Genomic DNA, 15,762 nt, shown 5'->3' with positions numbered 1-15,762 from the left:
TTGGTCATTCGCTCTGACAGGAGAGGGACTACCAGGAATTGTAAAGCAGTTTTGTTCTGCAGCATGGCGTCTTCTTATACGTTACAATTTAGTAAGTAAGTTAGCGCTCTAGCTCTTTTGTTAGAAAACTAGTTACAATTAATCTCTTTGTGTGATAAGAAGCAGGGGAAACACAGAGAGGAAATGGAGGCTACAAATGTTAAACGCTCGCCCCCTGCAAAGTCGTTCTTTTTAAGTCAATAGCGCTAATGGTGCAAGGTGGCGACAATACAAAGTCTGACTAACATTTGCCAAAGCCACACTAAAAATGGCGCCTGCGTGCTCCCGTGGCGTCGCTTCGTGGCGTCATCGCGCCACTGGCAGGGCATGGCCGTGGAGAGGCAAAGTTTGTCAGTGAGAGTGAGGGAAGTGAGGGCGCTGGAGCGGTACGGGTCGCCTTCTTGGTCTTTCGGGAGCGGCTGGCTGAGGCGCCACAGGCCCCGGGCCGGGCTCTGGAAAGGCGCCTGATTCTGTTTTTAATTTATACGCGTATCTACATTTTTAAAATTCGGGACCGGCGAGCGCGGCGCCTTCTGGGGCTCTAACCCTTCAGACATCTCCTGAGACACAGAATCGGCAGCAGTGATGACGGAAGAGTCCAGCATTAGTGCCCTGCCCTGGTCCATCAACAGGGATGATTATGAACTTCAGGAGGTGATCGGTGAGTGCAGGCCCTGACCCCTCCTTCACCCTTTAATACCTCACAAAATGTGTGACAGGTCCCACAGCTCTGTTAGTTGCCAGGGCCCTCCACACTTTTAAACATGGGATTGTGACAGCCCATGCTAATCCACTGTAGGCTACCAAGGTTTGCCACGCACACCTCCAGACATGGGCTGGCTATTCTCAGATTTACACCCGTGCTATCCGGCCCACATACACTTAAATGACAGTTAAGAGTGCCCCCCTTCTCGCCTGCCACACTCTGTGACCTCAGTAGACCCAACCCATGCTGACAAGCATTTGTTATAATACTTCTAATTCACAGGTCTAGTGGCAAGCTCCAATGCCAGTCTGTGCCCATGATTTCCTGTCACTCACCCCTACACATGAGTTGGTGATGGGTTAATTAGCGTTCTCGTTGCTGGCAGGCCCTGCTACCCCACCCCATACACACACAAGTTGGTGACAGTCCACATTGCCTTCGTCTCTTAAGGCCCTATCCCAACACAGAGACCCATGGTATGATGACTGATCATATTTCCCCCAGCCATGTTGTAAGACCCAAACCCCACCCTTCCCAAAAAAAAGTGCAGGTCCACAAACTGCTGATAAGGCACGTGGAACCCCACCCCCTGTTTTAGTACTTCCTAACCCCATAGATTTAAATCCTGTGAAAATCACCGTCGTAACATTTCAGAATACTTCTTTGCAGTGTCACCACCCTTTGAAACTGTTGGTGGTCACAAGTATGGTGTAAATTTTTCCAGACACACGAATCCACTGAAAGTCAGAGGCTGCTCTGTTCTACAATCCCTTAGCCCCAGAACACTCAACCAATATACTATAGCCGTTTCCGTTTAAATACTTTATTCGACAACATTGTCATAAAAGCTTTCTTCCCTAAACTAGACAGAATAAATACTAATCTAATAATAAAAACGTATTAAATACCATACATTTGTACATTGTTGGCGAATAAGGATCTTTAAAATTTACACATTCTTTTTAAAAGGAGTATCATCACAGACCAAAGGAAGCTCATGTAGTTCATGGGGGTTTTAAAGTGCGCGCGCGTATTATCCAGGCCCATCCCAGGAATTTAGCCACAGCAATTGCAAGTTGAGGTGCACAATTTGATTTCAGGACTACTATAGCAAAACATGCCTGTTCTGGCAAGGTTTCATCCTCTACTCATGCACTCTACTCATGCACACACACGCGCTTGTGACAGGCTCCAGTATTCATTTCTGCAATAGAAAATAGATCCCCATAGACCTCCAAACTGGCCGTTAACAGGGCAAAGTCACAGACGTGTTACCCACCTCTCCCCTCCAAATGCAGAGGCTACAGAGGAAAGAAAACATTTCAAATGATTTGCTACTGACAGCGTTTCTCCCTAGCACTTGGACAGTTATAGGTTCCAGGACCTATACTTGTGCTATTGGGGCCTGATCACACACAATAAAATATATTGATGGCCAGGGCCGGCCTTAGGCATGTGCAAGCTGTGCGCCTGCACAGGGCCACCAAACCCCAGGGGCCAATATATATCCTTAATATAAAAATCCTCTGAGGATGGATGCATATTTGGTGGTGGCCCCTGGCAGGGATTTGGCGGCCTCCGGCTCTGTTCCACTTTCAAACACCCTGACACCCCCCCCCTCTTTACTGACCTCCGCCCCGCCCGAACCCCCTCTTCCGGGGCCCCCTACCTATGCTCCCTGCCCAGGTCCACCATGAGCCTAGAGCCGCCCCTGCCGAGCCTCTTTCTTTGCTGCCTGGTTGTGCCCTTTTTGTACCCATAAGCGGGCAAAAGCAAGACCCAAAGCTCCTTTGTTTTGTTGGTGTTTACTCTATACCCACACTTGTCTAAACAGATGAAGTTAATCCTATTTCCGTAAAGAAGGGTTGTCTGCAGACTCTAGCTTTCCTTCCATAGTTTGCCCATCGCAGTTGAAAAACTAAGTGACAGCTGAAGAGCCCCTTTCTGTCCTTAAGTGTTTATTCTCTACCCACAACACACACAGGCGCTAGTGACATGCCTCAGAGACCTTCTATGCTGTTGGTGTCAACTGCCCTACTTAAGCGTAGACTAGTGATGGTACTTACTTCATTTCTGGTTACTTCTTCACACAAGCCCATACTGGCTTGTGATTTGTTCCGTAGGTATGGGAAGACAAGGCCTCCCTTCTTTTCCTCTCTATGCTACAAGAGTTTAATAGCTCACCTCTTCTCCAAAGTGGTTTGGTAGTAGGCGTTGGGCCTGTCATTCCGTCTGTCTCTCGCTGCTCTGAGTCTGCTCAGTTCTGTGACATCCCTAAATAGGCACAATGTTTTGTGCCCAAAGCTCCATTTACTTAGTTTAGTCTTTGTTAGATTACATAGGTATTAATCATATACCCAACATCCCACATTCCCTTCGTTTCCCTAGGCCTTTGCAATCCCCTCGTCAAAGAGGGACTGCTTGGAGTTTCTGCAGTGTCTGCATATTCCCCCCAAAGTTCTAGAAGAATCGGTTACTTTTTGAACTGTGAAAAGTCCTGTGTACCTGTCAAATACTATCTTCCCTGTCAGTCTGCCAGCTTCACCTTCAAGTGTTCCGTGACAAATCTGGGAGCAGTCCTAATAATTCACTCTTAGTCCTAGTATAGCCTTCCTCCACCTCACATAGGACCCGTGATGAGCCCACACTCCCCTTCTTCCCTAACAAAGTTCGTCTTTGCTTAAGTGGATGGGGAGTTTCAAGTAGCCTAGACCTCATAAACAGTCATGCAGTGACTGTTATTTACCTGTGCACCAAGAAACTGTCTGGTGCTTAATCCCTTTTCGGTTGTGAGCTTCAGTTATGGTTTCAGCCTTTTGCACTCAAGAGACGGGGCCCAGGGATTGTTTAACCCTTCATTGTTTCCTGCCACGTGTGTATCCTTAAATAAAATTCGATGACACGCACCAGGGGCTTCTTTTAACTTCTAGATCTGGCCTCCATCAGGTTATTACACCTTAATTCCGTTGATGGAGCTTTGATAGATAATTGGGTGTTGGGTTTTGGGCTCCACTCCTCTCTGTTATCATACAGGCCTGATAATGGGCAGCACAGATTGGGGGCCGAAGTGACAATGGCAGTCAGTTATTCTGTCCATCTTTACCTTTGACCTAGGCTGTTAATTGAGCCCGCACCCGTCTTGTCGGGCTATTAAAATGTTTCGCCTCAACTGTCTTCCTTGTGCATGCACTGTTAGCATTCCACATTCTGTCTGTCACGACGCACACCACAGCAATCATTATCACTTTTCATTCCTCGAATGAAATAATATATATTTTTCTTAGTGGAAAAATGAAATTGCCTGAAGTATAGAATGTGCTGTCGCTCTAGTGTTTTTATTTTTTTGCAACAGACCTACTCATAACATCTTTCTTTACACTGTCCTGTAAAATTCCCATCCTGCCCAGTCATATCGAACCCGCCCCTGAACATTCCCCGCACTTGTGACATAATGTCCCCCAAAATAGCGCCGGGCAAGCCTATTTGAAGGGTTAGCTTTATAGTTGGCTCCAGCACCTTTCTTCGGAGGCATTTACAGGGTATTGGCAGTTTAGAGGTACCCAAGATTGATCAGCCTTTGGTAAATTGTTCTTTGGACGTGTTGATTTTTAGTGTTCTTTGCCACGGCTGGCCCGTCAGAACATGTTGTAATAAGGTACTTGTATAAAGGGTATTGAGACATGGTGGTCAAACTCCAGAATTTTTCTTCTCCTACCCATAAGTGGCATTTGCCTACCTTGAGTATACCACCATAGAGATGTCAACACATATTTAAAACAAATGTAGAGACTGTAAGCTGGCGTTTTCCCGTTTTCTAAGTGCTCCCAAGGAGGAACAGTGGTATTGTGAGAGGAAGTGATTTATCAGGGTTGCGCACGCTTGCAGGGTGTGATTATTTCTGAGTGTGATTAATGTAAAACTTGAATACATCTCCTTTCTAGGTGTTATACAGTCTTGCAGATTTTTTTTAATGAGATCTGACATCCGGCAGTGACAGACGGTGTGGGTGGATGTGATGGGCTCGAAATTAAATGTACAGTCACTGACTCCGTTGTCAGGCTTTTAGGACTAGCTTCAAATAGCCGCATAGAGATGTAAGGTACATCCATCAACATTTCACAAGAATTCCCCCAGTGTTATGTGGCTGAAGCCTATAATGAAATCCAAGGGCTGCTTTGAGCGGTAGGCAGTCGGCAGTCCATCCCTTTGTATGGCTAATACATTGCCAGGTATTTTCGAGGCGGTACACGCTACAGCTTGGATAAAGCAGTATTCGTCAAATTGGTCACGCATATTCATGAATCTCTGTCTCCCACCCGGCGGCTACATTTTTTTTGTTTGATTAGCAGTCTGTATTCATTCTGCCGTCAGACGCACACCTCCCCTGCTTTTCCTGTCTTTGTGTCAGTAAAAGCCAAAAGCAGAGAAGGCAACACTCTCCCTCAATGCTTGCTTGCAACATAGTGATAATAGGTTGATGTGTATGTATGTTGCTTACCCAGAAGTTACAATATGAATTTCCCATGCCCCGAAAATATCTAAAACGGTTTCTTGCTTGTTAGAATCAGTCAGATCATCGGTATGCCAGATTGATGAACGAAACAGTTCTGTTTTTTTAATGTTTACACAAAAGTCAGCCAGCTGTTTTGCAATGAGATTAAATCCGTGCATAAAACAGATTAATTGAAAATACACTTCTTGCTGCAACCTAAATGTTGCTACTAAATATGTTTGTGCAATGTGCACATTGTATAATTGCTATTCTTAAATTATACATGCATTTTTTTTCATTTTCAATCTTTATTTCGACCATTCGGTCATAAAAGATGCACATTACAAATAAAATCACATACATGCATCTGACACTGCTGGGTACTTTGTCATTTCTTATTATTTTAACAAGCATGCTAAAGTACTAAAACAGTAGTTTAGACATGCTTTTATAGGTGGTGTGCTCACAATCTTGTTTGAATGCGTGTTGCATGCATATTCCATTGCTCAGCAGGCACTTAAGAGCAGCTGTCAAGCTGCAGGTTTAAATCTGAAATGTGCTGTGTTCTGGCTGTGACCCCATCGTGTTTTGATTCTGCAAAGCCCCGGCATGACTGCACGTTTCCACTGGTGGAAACGTTTTGGAAGGTCATACCCCAGACTACCATTGTGAACTAAAGGTAGATTTTGCGCTAACCTAGCACTGTTTAACAAAATAATCTATTTCTCATTTCATTACGTGTAAAATGTGCTCATGTGGGGCAAGAAGAGGTAACATTCGTGTGTAATCCAGCTTGCATTTGGGTACTATGATGATCTTGTAATCTCTAGTGACCCACACACCCTGTTGACAAGGCAAAATACAAAGCACTTGGGGGGCGTGGGGGAGTTGCTAGAAGGACAAATCACGCCCCCCTCCACTCCTTCCCAACTCTGGTTGCAGCGCTGAGAGATGGTCTTTATAGGTCGGACCTCAAAAATGGTGCTTTGGGATTTGAGCTTTATTCCATTTGTTTAATAAGTAGTTAGCCTTTGTAAATGATAAATGCCACTAAACATCAGTTTGACTGTGTGCAAAGTAACTTTTAAAATAAACTTTTACCCAGTCTGTAGGGTGGTCACATCTGTCATTTGTTTCTAAAGTGGCTTAACATTCTTCTTGCATTCACCTTTTAACACTCAAAGGAATTTGTCAGAACATCCGTCATTGGGATTGCAGTTTAACATCTGTAATGCCTGCAGAATGTATGTGTGTGTGTGTGTGTGTGTGTGTGTGTAAATAGGAATTAAACTCTCACACCCTGCCCAATTTTAGGAATTCCTTTTAGCTGGTAGTCGTTTACTCCCGAGGGCTTTCCAGCAGGTTACTCCGAATTCCTTCCAGTATGTTGCTAAACTTTTCGCAGTTTGTGAGGAAAGCCTAACAAAAGATAACTGAGATATTTAAATCGCAGGCCTTATAACATTTCCAACAGTTTTTTTCTTCTTCTTTCAAGCGTGCCATAAAATGCGGAAATTAATCTTAAGTGAAAGTGATCGTTATATGATTTGAGCATTGCACCAGTTTGCTTTAAACAAGGACAGAATCTCAACAAAGATCTTGTAAAAATGTTAGGAATTTATACAGCATGCCAAGCATGGTTGGAAGGTGAATGATGAGGAAGATCATATTTTTCTGTTTGTAAGAAAAATCAACTTTTGTTTTTGAACGATTTATTTTCAGCAAAACAACGGTCATTAACTTTTTTTCCTTGCCAAAGGCGGCCAGTGCTGCATGCTTAAGAAGAGATTTTGTAGATTTGCATGATTCTGACCAGCAATGTAAGTGATATTATGTTAGTGACTTTCATAATAAATATAATGTATGAATCCTGAGGGATAGTGCACTGACAAGCTTCCACGTGAGTTCACATTAACCTCCTATTTTAGCCCTAAGTGAACTCTATCCATTGTGTTTGACCTGGGGCCCATGTTTTCTATCAGAATCTCATTGTGCATTGTGTCACATGGTACTGAGTGTTAATAAAGCAGAGCAGTCTGTGTAGTGCAAATGAGATGAAATCCGAAGAGCATGTGATTCAAAATTCTTGTTTCTGTAACAGGCAAAACACCATGCTCTTTCAATGGCCATTGTTTGAAGATTAGTAATTAGTAGGTAGCTAATCAAATCACAGGTCTAACGTGTTTTTTTTTCTTTCAATACACCTGTAAATTGTGAAAGTTATCACTTTATTCAAACTCTCTGCTTCTCTGTTTTGAGAGAATGCTTAAAACTGTTGCTTCCAATTGTCAACAGTATGAGACACACCTTCAAAAGTGTGAAAAGAGTAATGGAAATGTTTAAACACCAACGTTACTTAAGCAAATATGGAAAGAGCAGCAAAGCCACCTGTCCCCCTGAACTGTTTACCATGCTCTCCCTAAAAATCATATGTTCTGCAGCACCCTGCACTTCAAAGGAGAGCCCAGCCCTTACTAAACCCGTTTTAGAAATTTGGTGCACTAACCCTCAAATTGTGTGCCGCCCCCCCCTCCCCTCCAAAAAAAAGAAAGGCAGGTTCTCTTTCCCCAATAGCTGGAAAGTGAATTCTCCCTATGGAATTGTGAGCATGTCTCTGTCTCAGGTATAACCATGCCGCACGAGATTACTACTAACTCATCCCTTTTCACTTGGAGAGACTTTTTTTTTTTTTTGTAGAATGAAGGTGTTATTTTGACACTTGTATGGCGGCCACTGGAGGAAAATCTGAATGCACATGTTTGTTTTCATTCAATTTAGCCTTCCCTCATTGAGATACACCTATGTTTCCTCCTACTGGGATAAGAGTTCTCTTTTCCAATTAACATCTTCAGACCCTCTAGCCAAGCAATCATTGGCCAGTCCTCGCATGATTGGGCTGGTTTTGTTTTATACTGTTTGAGTCTTGTTTTCTTTAGTACTCTGTAATCCTTCCCGGTAAATTTCTTGGGTTTGAACTCTACTTTATTGGCTCTACTGCTTTTCCTGATAATCCAGTAGTCTACAGTGGACCACACCTGCGCTTATTGTGTGAATTATCACTGGATTTTCCTGGTTAGCTGTCAGCTTTGTTCAAGGATTTAGGCTCTTACTGTGACTCAGTTAATCACGTACTATTTATTATATTTCTACTATTGTACCTGGAACAGTCCAACTTACTGGAAATATCAGTTTAACTAAACGTCACTCATATGATGGGATACGTTTAATCTACAGTTTATTAAAAGTTTAATGAGGCAGCACAAACCGTACTCTGGCCTTTTCTATGGCATGAATTTTTTATTTTTTTATATAAAATGAAATTTTTTAATAGGGAAACATTGCTGTAGTTATGTATACCTCCACTTTAAAAAGGTAAACTTTTTTTTTGTTATTTTACCAATTGTAAAGCAGTGTAATACAGATTTGCTTTATCTTTTTCTAGCTGTTTCATTTATCCCATTATGCCTTCTAGTAGCATTACAGATTTTTTTTCTTCCATCAGTTGGTATCTTGATAGTAGATGGTAATTGCGATTCTCATATTAATATGACTAAAGAATCTGGATTTCATTAAAGACACGGAGGCTGACATTATGCATTATTCCTTTAATGCAGTGCAAGCAGCCGCTTACATCACAATATTAAAAGGTTCCAGAATAGAACAATGGTAACGCATGAAAGGCATGAGCCATCAATAATCTGCCTCTTTTAAATCTGGAGGAAAATAAGTTCATGAAACTTGAAACATCAAAACGATCTTCTGATGAGCAGGATGAAGGAGAAGTAAGAACGAAGGTAAAACAAAGACCAGACGACACACAGTTAAGGAGCGTTACCTGAAAAGAGAAAGAAGTAAATATCTCTTGAATGTAAAAAAGTGTCAAGCTTATCAAGCTAAAAGGAACAAGAGTTAATAAAAAGTACAGTAATAAACTGTTACAAAAACAGCATTAAAATCATTGTAAGGCCTCCAAGGGATGGGATGGGAGGTATAATGTCAGCCTCAGTGTCTTTAATTAAATTCAGATTCTCTAGTCATGTTAATATGAGAATCGCAATTTCATTACAAGAACGGAGGCTACATTATGCATGTTGGTAGCTTTGTAAAACAACATCAGACATATGTTCAATAGGCTTGCAATAATGACGTGCAAAGGTGCTAGCATTTGACCAGTCAGCAGCTTTGAGAATGTCGTCCAACTTACCTCCAGACCAGAGACATTGACTGGCCATAGCACCCCTCTAAGGGAGTGAGCTTGAAATTTCTTTGAGTCAATACCTGCTAAACTCATAACAGTCTTAACTCCTCTAGCAATAGAGGTCGAGGTTATGCCTTTGTGGGGTTTAACAAAGTATATAAGTAATTGGTTAACATCCTCACGACGAAGAGAAAACATTCTGCGATCATACTCTCTCATGCACTCCACTACGCAAAGTTTTGGACATAAATCAAAACGTGGGTAAAAGATTGAATTAGACATAGTCTTTGTTCTTCTATAAAACTCAAATTTTGCTCCGAACATGTTATAAGATCTATTCGTAATCTCCAGGGCTTTGACATCAGAGACCCTTCTGCATGAGATTAGGCATAGTAGAGTAGCCAGCTTAATGGAAAGGTTTTTTTTTTATTGAGGAGAGTATTAACAGGCCAGTTATTGTAAAGATCAAGGATTAGTTTGTCCCCAAAGACTTTCATATTTAGGTTTAGGAGGTCTTATTAAACAAATGCTTTTCATCACTCTACAAACAATGGCATTTTACCTACCGTTTTACCATTGACAAGGACATGACCAGCAGAAATAGCCTTTCTATAGCAATTGATAGTTCTACAGCTGAGGCCTTTATCAAATTGTTTAACAAGGAAGTTAACTATGTCAACAATAGGTGCTTCCAAGGAATCCCGGTTCCTTTCCAGGCACCAACGTACCCAGATTCTCCATAGGTTGTTATATCTGTAGTGAGTGCCTGGGGCCCAAAACTCTCTGAGGAGAGTTGCAGCCATTGCCGAAAGCCCTGAGATTTAATTGAATCTCCTAACACTCTCCAGGCAAGAAGGGTCAAACTCCTGTTCTGAATTAGGGGGTGAACTCCTCTGTCTACATCTGCAAGAAGATTCTCTAGGGTAGGAATTAAGAAGGTGGAGTTGCAAACTAGTTCTAGAGTGGTGGGGAACCATGCTTGGGATGGCCAAAAGGGAGTTATTAGGACAAGGAAGCACTGATCCTGTCTCACTATCTGAAGAACTCTCTGAATCATGGCAAAGGGAGGGAATGCGGACATCTTGGCTCCTTTCCAAGATTGTAGTAAAGCGTTGACTGCTAGAGCACCCGGGTCGGGCATCCAGCTGAAGTTGTTGTCCAGTTGAAAGGTTAGTCTGCTCGCAAATAAGTCTATCTCTAGAGGGCCCCAGATCTTGTTTAGGGTACTGAACACAGAAACATTCAGTTTCCAATTGCTGTGATCTAACGGGAACCTTGAGTTGCCAGTCTGCAGAGATGTTTGATTTTCCCTGAAGGTATTCCGCTTTGAGAGCGATATTATGTTCCAGACAGAACATCCAAAGTTTCTTTGCTAGATTCGAGAGGTCTGCAGATTTGGTGCCTCCCAATCGATTTACCACTGACATGTTGTCCATCTTTAGAATGACTGACCTCCCAATACGCTCATGAGGGCGTAAAGCCCAGCTGTTAGTTCTAAATAATTTATGCGGTGAGATGATTCCTCTAGTGACCAGTGTTCTGATTGAGAAGGCAAGCTCCCCAGCCATGAAGGCTCGCATCTGATTCTAAAACAAACTCTGGTTTTGAACCAAAGATTGCTTTTCCATTCCACGTGGCTAGGTTCTTGAGCCACCAGGCTAGTTCCGATTTGGCTTCTTGATCCAGACAGATCCGATCTCCATACCAGAGGCCAGATCTTAGGGCTCTCGTCTTTACCCTTTGAAGGGCCCGATAGTTGAGGGGACCGGGAACGATGGCTTGGATGGAGAGGAGACCCAGAAGTTTGGCTAGCTCTCTCAGAGATAAGTCTTGCTGTTTCAGGATGTCTTATTTCCTTCCTGATTTTGGTAGTCTTTTTGGAAGGTAGTAAAAAGGGACATTTCAATGTGCCTACTGTGAAACCTAGAAACTCCAGAGATCTTGAAGGGGCCAGAATTGATTTTTCTTCATTTATGATGAATCCTAAACTTTCTAGGAGATCCATCACACTCTTCAGGTCTTTCGCTAGTTGTGAAGGCTCTTGAGACATTCTAAGAATGTCGTCTAAGTAAATGATTAAATGAATGCCTCTTCTTCTTAGAGATGAGGCAACAGCTCTCATGACCTTGGTGAAGCACCAAGGGGCAGAGGAGAGTCTGAAGGGGAGAGCCTGAAGTTGGTGGGATTCAGCCATAGGAATGGTGAAGTAAGCATCCTTTAGGTCCCGTTTGACAAGCCAGTCTCCCTCTAGAAGTAAATCCCTCAAGAGATGGATGCCCTCCATCCTGAAGTGTCTGTAAACCAAATATTTGTTTAGTACTCTTAAGTTTGACAGGTCTCCAGCCTTTGTCTTGTTTTTTTACAAGAAAGAGTGTGCTTATAAATCTTCGTTTCTAATGGGACCTCTATTATGGCTCCTTTCTGAAGCATAGAGGAGATCTCCACCTCTATTATTTTTTGTTGCTCTGTAGAGAGAGAGAGAGGCACGTCTCTCGGGAAAGAAGTTTGTAAAGGTATGCAAGTCAAATCTATCATAAACCCAATGGCCGTGTTTAAGAACCAAGGATCTTGAGTGATCAATCTCCAATTGTGAAGGAAGTATTTGAGTCTCCCACCCACTTTTTGGGGGAAAGAAGAAGGGAGAGGGGAGGGAGTTCTCACTTGCAGGATATGTTTGATATGAAGGTTCCACGGGATCTAAATCCTCTGATGCGCTGGCCTCTAATTCTCTGCGGGTAGAATTGAGACACCTTGTACTGCTGATACCCTCTTCCGAAACTACAGGATCTTGGAAATGGCAGTTGATTGAGGCGGCCGGCAGAGAGGCCCCGTCTTCTGGCCCTCCCAAAAAGGTTAGGATTGAAAACTATGCTCATATTTTGCTGTTCCTTGTCCAGGGCGGTGAAAGTGGAGACATATTTTTCCAAGGATTTAATGAGGTCTTCTCCAAAGAGTACCCTTTTGGGTTTTGTGAGGGCTCTTTATCCGCCATGTCAGTTTTGGATTTATTTTAGTCAAAACGACTCTGACTTTGTGCATTAATGCTAGTGTTGGCATTACCCGGTAGAGTTAATGCTCTCTTGCTCCATCCCCTGATGAGATCAGAGTTGAGAGGCGTGCCATTGATGCGGCTATCTTCTGCGGAATGTAGGATTCTGGCTAATGGTCCCAGGACGTCGAGGACTGTCTTGTCACACTTTCAGGGATTTTTCCATCCCCTTTCTTGGATCACGTCCAAGTTTGAATAGGAATTCAGGGTCCAAATTGGGGGTTTAGCAGCTTTTATCCTCAGTAGAAGGTCTAGAGCATTCAGCTCTAAGGATGTTACGAGTCTCCCTTTCTAAGAGGTTTCTTATCCATTTTTAACAAATTTTGTGACGTGGTCCTGAAGGAACGACTCTGAACTTCTTGGGTGTTTCAGATTTAATAGGGAAAACATTTCTTCCCCTAAGGGGTCACGGATAATATCCTTAGAGGATGATGGGAGTTCCTCTTATGGATTGTAAAATTCTTGATCATCTTCATCAAGATCAAGGACATACTCATCAGGTGTGTTTGAGGATTCTATATCATTAGATTAGTTATCTCTCATATTGTAAAGAGCATTATGATATTTTGTGCCGCTAGGGACACCCAGATAAATTGTGCCGCTGGGGACACCATGGGAGTTCGAGGTCCTCCATTAGAAGTTAAGGTGCTAAGACCTCCCTGAATTGATGAGGTGCTTGGACTTTTGCCCCTTAATTCACTGATCTTGTTGGAGTTTGAAATTTCTGAGATTTGGTCCTCATCAGGGAGTGACCTTTTAGAGGACTTGATCTGACTTAAGGTCTCAAACATGCAGGACCTCAATTCCTTATGAAGGATGTTTTGCAGGGCTTCGTTGTCTGTTAGGAGTAGGGGCAGAAGCCTTGTCAGTCAGATATGGTATATAGGAAATGTTAACTTGTAAAAAGTGGTTAAGCCCTTTAATGAAAGATAATTGGGGAGGATTTCCCTAAATAATAGCGACAAGGTTTATAGATAAAGGAATGTCAAGAGAATAATTCCTCTCCTTACAATTAATTTTGTTATAGAATGTTGAAAAGGACAGTTAAATGAGGATTCCTGCTAAAACCCCCTTTTTATTTTAATAAATAACTACTTGCGGATGAAATCCAAAATAATAAAAGGTAGCAATGCAGAGCCGCGTTGGAGTGCGCGGCCTGCATCGGTGGAAAGAGGTGAAAAACGGGAGTTAAACGAAGACTTTAAGTAAGCTCATTATGGCATGAGGAAGTAGAACAAGGATGAAATTAAAGAATAATCGTTTGCACAAAAGATAAAGGTTTGATTAAACATCTAAAAATCTTTGAATATATTCAAACGTTAGAAATTGTACATAAGCTGAAAGAAAAGGCAGGTTAATCTGGTCAGTTATGCAAGGATGGGACTAGGGAATGGGGTGTAGGGAGATCTCCGTAAATTGGAGATCAGTATAGGGGGTGGGGTTAAGCCACACACAAGGGAACTTCAAAATCGAGATAAAAATGAATAGTGGTAATGAAGGAAAATGAACTTATCTGCTTGGAGCCCCATTTAAAAGAGGCAGATTATTGATGGCTCATGCCTTTCATGTGTTGCTATTGTTCTATTCTGGAAGCTTTTAATATTGTGATGTAAGGGGCTCCTTGGACTTCATTAAAGGAATAATGTTTAATGTAGCCTCTGTTCTTGTAATGAAATTTTATCTGAAGGCCTCTGGCATTTTTTCTTTCTTAGTTTTGTCCCAGATATGAGCTCCTCCCTTAATTAACCATTCAAAAGCGGTATTGGGGATGCCTTGTTTGTGTCACAGAAGTTATTGGGTGAAGATGTCACTGGTTCTGGGACTCCGGATCTACCGTACGCAAAAGGAAGCAAGACAACAAAGCTGAAAACTGTCTGAATTGTTTGGATAAAAAGTATCTCTAAATATTACGTCACCATTTTAGCCTCCCAGATATTTCTGAAGGGGTTTGGGGTTACAGTGAAACATAGTTTTGTGTTCTTCCCCTTAGATATTTTTGTTGACAACTGCTGGTAATGTCAATTGGAAGCGAAGTGAATGACTTGTAAAATACAATTTAAATAATTGCACATGAAATGGGCTGCATCACTTTAATGACCTTGTCTGTACAAATAGTTTTATTAAACTAGAAAGGTAGCAAAGACTGCCAGCCAGTAGTAGATGCAGAGTATAGGCAAAATGTTCTCTCAGGTCCTACATCTCCAAGCTTTATGAGAAGCAGTACTGCAGGTCTCTCCCTTTCCTATTTTTGAGTGAATTTTCATTTAAAGTGCATACGTGTCACCCTGTGCTGTCTCCTGCTCCTTGCACTTAGAAGCGAAGCTGCCTATCCCAACAGAAACAGTCCGACCATATTTGAATTGGATAAGTTATGTACTGGAAAAAACACAACGGTTAGAGTAACAATCTAGTTAGATGTTTTAATCAGAAAGGAACTTATGTTAAAAAAAAAAACTTGAATTTGGCAGTTATAGGCTGCACCTATGGAGGAATTATGCAGCAGAGGAGTGCCAAATAATGGGCAGGGTTAACTAAATTATGTGGCAAGAACATGCAAATTATGTGGCAAAATTTGTATAGTATTTTATTATTTCTTAATTTTTACATTTGTATACACAGCCTGGGCAACTCAGTGTACCAGTTTAACATGAAAATATAACAATTAGCAACAGAAAGGTGACCAGTCAAACTTTTTGAACACCTTATATGGAGCAGCAACGCATGTCGTTGTGTTTTTAGTAACTTTAGAACTGTTCGAGAAACAAATGTTTTTAGTTAAAATCTGCAGATAATAACTCTGATAATGGATTGCACGGTAAATGCTGGCAAATCCTTAACCCCTTAAGTGCTGCCGTCGGCCATTGGCAGACGGCAACACTACCTCGCTGGTGCTGCCGTCGGCCAATGGCTGATGCAGCCTGCCCGTTTTGCGGAAGTGCCGCACTTCCGCAAAATTGCGGGCGCAGTAGAGGGGTTAATTATGTGAAGAATGCTGGGGCTGTGCAATCGTATAATTACAGGGGCCCTGGTTAGTTTTGATAACTAACTAGATCATCATACACTGCCCATGACCTCACATATATCCTCACTCATAACTTGTTAAATTACATTATGACATCCCTGACAAGAAATCACTGATGACATAATACAATAAGGCTCCATGCTTAACACGCTGCGGAGTGGTCAACTAGCTGTGAGTTGGCCGCAGGGCCTGGCTTGCTACCAGGCCCGCACCCAACTTGCTGTTGAGTGGCCAACACCTGCTCCATACTGCCTTT

The 15,762-nt window shown here is 42.3% G+C and overlaps 1 protein-coding gene across 1 annotated transcript in view; it reads left to right on the top strand.

Moving 5' to 3' along the window:
* Positions 1 to 392: 392 nt before the first annotated feature.
* The window catches only part of OXSR1 (oxidative stress responsive kinase 1), a 783,663-nt gene continuing 768,293 nt past the window's right edge, over positions 393 to 15,762 (top strand). Inside the window, exon 1 of the mRNA XM_086940877.1 lies at positions 393 to 700. Within this exon, the coding sequence (XP_086797003.1) occupies positions 625 to 700 (76 nt within the window). The 5' untranslated portion in view covers positions 393 to 624. The remainder of the gene's footprint in view (positions 701 to 15,762) is intronic.

Source organism: Lissotriton vulgaris, chromosome 10 (assembly GCF_964263255.1).
Source record: "Lissotriton vulgaris chromosome 10, aLisVul1.2, whole genome shotgun sequence".
Taxonomy (NCBI): Eukaryota; Metazoa; Chordata; class Amphibia; order Caudata; family Salamandridae; genus Lissotriton; species Lissotriton vulgaris.
Note: the sequence above shows the minus strand (reverse complement) of the source record. Positions and strands in the feature narration are given on the sequence as shown.